The sequence below is a fragment of the Octopus bimaculoides genome, chromosome 15 (assembly GCF_001194135.2).
Source record: "Octopus bimaculoides isolate UCB-OBI-ISO-001 chromosome 15, ASM119413v2, whole genome shotgun sequence".
Lineage (NCBI taxonomy): Eukaryota > Metazoa > Mollusca > Cephalopoda > Octopoda > Octopodidae > Octopus > Octopus bimaculoides.
Window position 1 is genome coordinate 8746845 of NC_068995.1, and position 3229 is coordinate 8750073.

General features: G+C 41.3%; 1 protein-coding gene across 1 annotated transcript in view; it reads right to left on the reverse strand.

Moving 5' to 3' along the window:
* Positions 1 to 2300, reverse strand: part of LOC128249552 (probable serine/threonine-protein kinase samkA) — a 658532-nt gene extending 656232 nt beyond the window's left edge. The window contains exon 1 of the mRNA XM_052973443.1: positions 73 to 2300. Within this exon, the coding sequence (XP_052829403.1) occupies positions 73 to 711 (639 nt within the window). The 5' untranslated portion in view covers positions 712 to 2300. The remainder of the gene's footprint in view (positions 1 to 72) is intronic.
* Between the last annotated feature and the right edge of the window lie 929 nt (positions 2301 to 3229).

Sequence of the window (3229 nt, forward strand, 5' to 3'; positions counted from 1 at the left end):
AAAGAAAATGAACAAGAAGAAGGAATAAAAAAAAATATATATATAATGTATTTTTTTTTTTATCAAACTTACTGGAATTCTTGAGTAAGACGTAAGCCAGACATAGTCAGGTAAATCTGTGTCTCCTCTGTCGGTGCCCATATCAACTTGACGTTTACGGCGGTTCGTCACCGTGTCACTTTTATCACCTCCATCCGACACGCTATCCAATTCAGATTCAAAGAATCCAACTACCTGTGAAGTATTGTTGTGTTTTCTTTTCCTATGCTGATACATGTTGTCATTATTATTATTATTTTTGTTGTTATTATTACTATTATTATCATCACCATTATTATCATCATCATCGTCGTACTTATTGCTCTCATTGTTAACATTCCTGTTGTTTTTTTTATCATTGCTGTTGTAAGTGTGATCCCTGTCTTTATCAGGGTTTATCAAAGTATATCTTTTCGTGGTTGATATCGGTTCAATTTTGACGCTATCGCTCCCTTCATCTTCGACTATACGGAATTCGATCACTTCTCTTTTTGCTAGAATTTCCCTGGTTCTTCTCTCCTCTCTCAGGTGTTTTACCTGGTTGTGTGTAATCCATAGGCCGGCAAAGATAACGACAATCAATGTACATATCAGAGCGTACAATACTCGGATATGTACACGTAGGTGGGACTCGCTACTGTTCTGCGCCATATTCAATGAACCGAATCTCATTCTCTCGCACACTAACTCTCCTTGTCTCCTCTACCTGGTTCTCTCTGTCGTAATACGGCTCCCTCTCCTCTCTCTCTCTCTCTCACCCTCTCTTTCTCACTCACTTTGGTTATCTCCGAACCTCTCTACTTCGCTATAGCTCCTAATGGCCCTCTCTAGCTCTCTGTCTCTCTTCGTCTCTCTCGCAATCTGCGCTCACAGTCTGTCCGTCTCACTCTAGCTTACCCAAGCACTCCCAAGGGTATCTCTCTCTCTTTCTCTCTCTCTCTCTCTCTCGTTCTCTTTCGCTCAGTCTCTGTCTGTCTCTCTCCCTCTCTTTCGCTCTGTCCCACTCTAGCTTTTACTCAGCCCCTCTCCGACTTTTCTTCTCACTCACACTCTCTCACTCTGCTTTTTTTTCTTCTTATCTCTCTGTATGTATATATATACATATATATACATATATATATCTTCCTTTATCTCTCTCGCTTTCCGGATTGCTCTGTCCCACTCTAAATTCCTTCCTCACTCTCGTTCCGTCTCAATCTCTTTCCCAAGTCTGTCTCATTTTATGTCTGTCTAACTGTCCTTCACACTTGCTCACTTTCTTTCTTTCCTTGTTTCTTATTTCTTACTTCCTATCTACCCCTTCGTCACCCGTCCACACCTTCTTTCACGTTTCACTCACTTCCTCTCTCTATGTGTGTGTCTCTCTCTCTCGCCCCCTCTCTCTATATACATATATATTCATATATATATATATATTACTTTCTCTCAGTTTCTACCTTCATTCACGTTCTTTCTTTCTTTCTCTTTCTTTCTACATCTACCAATCTTACTAACTTGCTAGGACTCCATCACCCTCTTTATCTCCACCTGTTATCTCTCCCTCTCTCTCTCACTTTCTTTTCCTCTTACACCGTGTCCATTCCTTCCTTCCTTTCTTCCCTTCTTCCTTTCCCGCTTTCTCTCTCCGTAAATCGTCGCACGTTTCTCTTAACTCCGCATGTGTGTATGTGTCTGTGTGTATGTATGTATGTATGTATGTGTAGGTTTCCCCTCTTTTCTCGTAATGCTTTCCTTGAAGTTGTCGCCGCAGACGCACTTCTCCAGTAGCAGTAGTAGTAGTAGTAGTAGTAGTAGTAGTAATAGTAATAGTAGTAGTAGTAGCAGTGGTGGTGGTGGTGGTGGTGGTGGTGGTGGTGTTTGTGTGAACGTTTAAACTTTGCTACAATACAAATATTTTCGGTCCTTCTGCCGTATTTACTTCAGCATCAGCTTTCGTTCTGCAGTATCAATACAGTTGGTATTTGTAGTATTAATTATAGTAGTAGTGGTGGTGGTTGTGGTGGCAGTGGCAGTAGTATGTGGAGTTTTTGTTGTTGTATTTATAGCCTTAGTAGCAATGGCAGTAGTAGTAGAAGTAGTAGTATTAGCAAAATAATAGATGTACTATCACCGGTTGTAAGTCTGGCAGTTGTATTGAAATTAGTAGTAGTAGTAGTAGTAGTAGTAGTAGTAGTAGTAGTATTACGGTAATTATTCTCTTGATGTCCTTGTGGCAAATAAAACTCACCACCACTATTATTATTATTATTATTATTATTATTAGTAGTAGTAGTAGTAGATGTAGACGCAACATCAGCAGTCGTGGTGGCGGCGGTGGTCGTAGTACTAGTAGTCGCAGCAGCAGCAGTGGTAATAGTAGTTGTAGTAGTAGCAGTAGTAGTAGAAGTAGTTGTACTAGTAGTAGTAATAGCAGTAATAGTAGTAGTAGTAGTAGTAGTAGTAGTAGTAATAGTTGTAGCAACAGCAGTAGTTGTGGTAGTCGTAGCAGCAGCAATAGTAGGAGTAGTAGTAGTAGTAGTAGCAATATTAGCAGTGGTAGTAGCAGTAGTAGTAGTAGATCATTGGTGTGGTTGTTGTAAAAAAAGGTCCAAGGTGTAGCAGTAGTAACAGTAAAGGCGGTAGTAGTACTGGTTGTAGCTGCGCTGATGAGGCTGCTGCGGTGTGTGTGTGTGTGGGGGGGTTCGATGAGGTGGCGTTGGCGGCAGCGGTGGTGGTGGTGGTGGTATTGATGGCAGTAGTATTGGTGGTGCTTTATAGCTTCGGTGGTAGTAGTGTAATGATACTGTGATGGCTGTGAGGGAGGTAGTAGATATAAGGTGTAATTGTAGTAGTAGTGGTGGTAGTAGTAGTAATAGAAGTAGTGGTGGTGGTGGTAGCAGTAGTTGAAGTAGTATTCGTAGTGATGGTAGTAGTAGTGGTAGTAGTAGTAGCAAAGCAGCAACAGCAGTAGTAGTATATATATTAGTAGTAGTTATAGTGGTGGTAGTAGTAGTAGTAGTGTTGTTGGTGTTGAGAGGTGTTATTGTTGCGGTAGTAGTATTAAGTGGTATGGTCAGTCATAGTGAGTAGTAGTATTTGCAGTAGTGGTAGTGATGGTGATAGTAGTGTTAATTGCGGCATGGTGTTGGTTACAGTGGTGGTGCTGTGGTTGTTGGCGGTGGTGGTGGTGGTGGTGGTGGTGGTGGTGGTG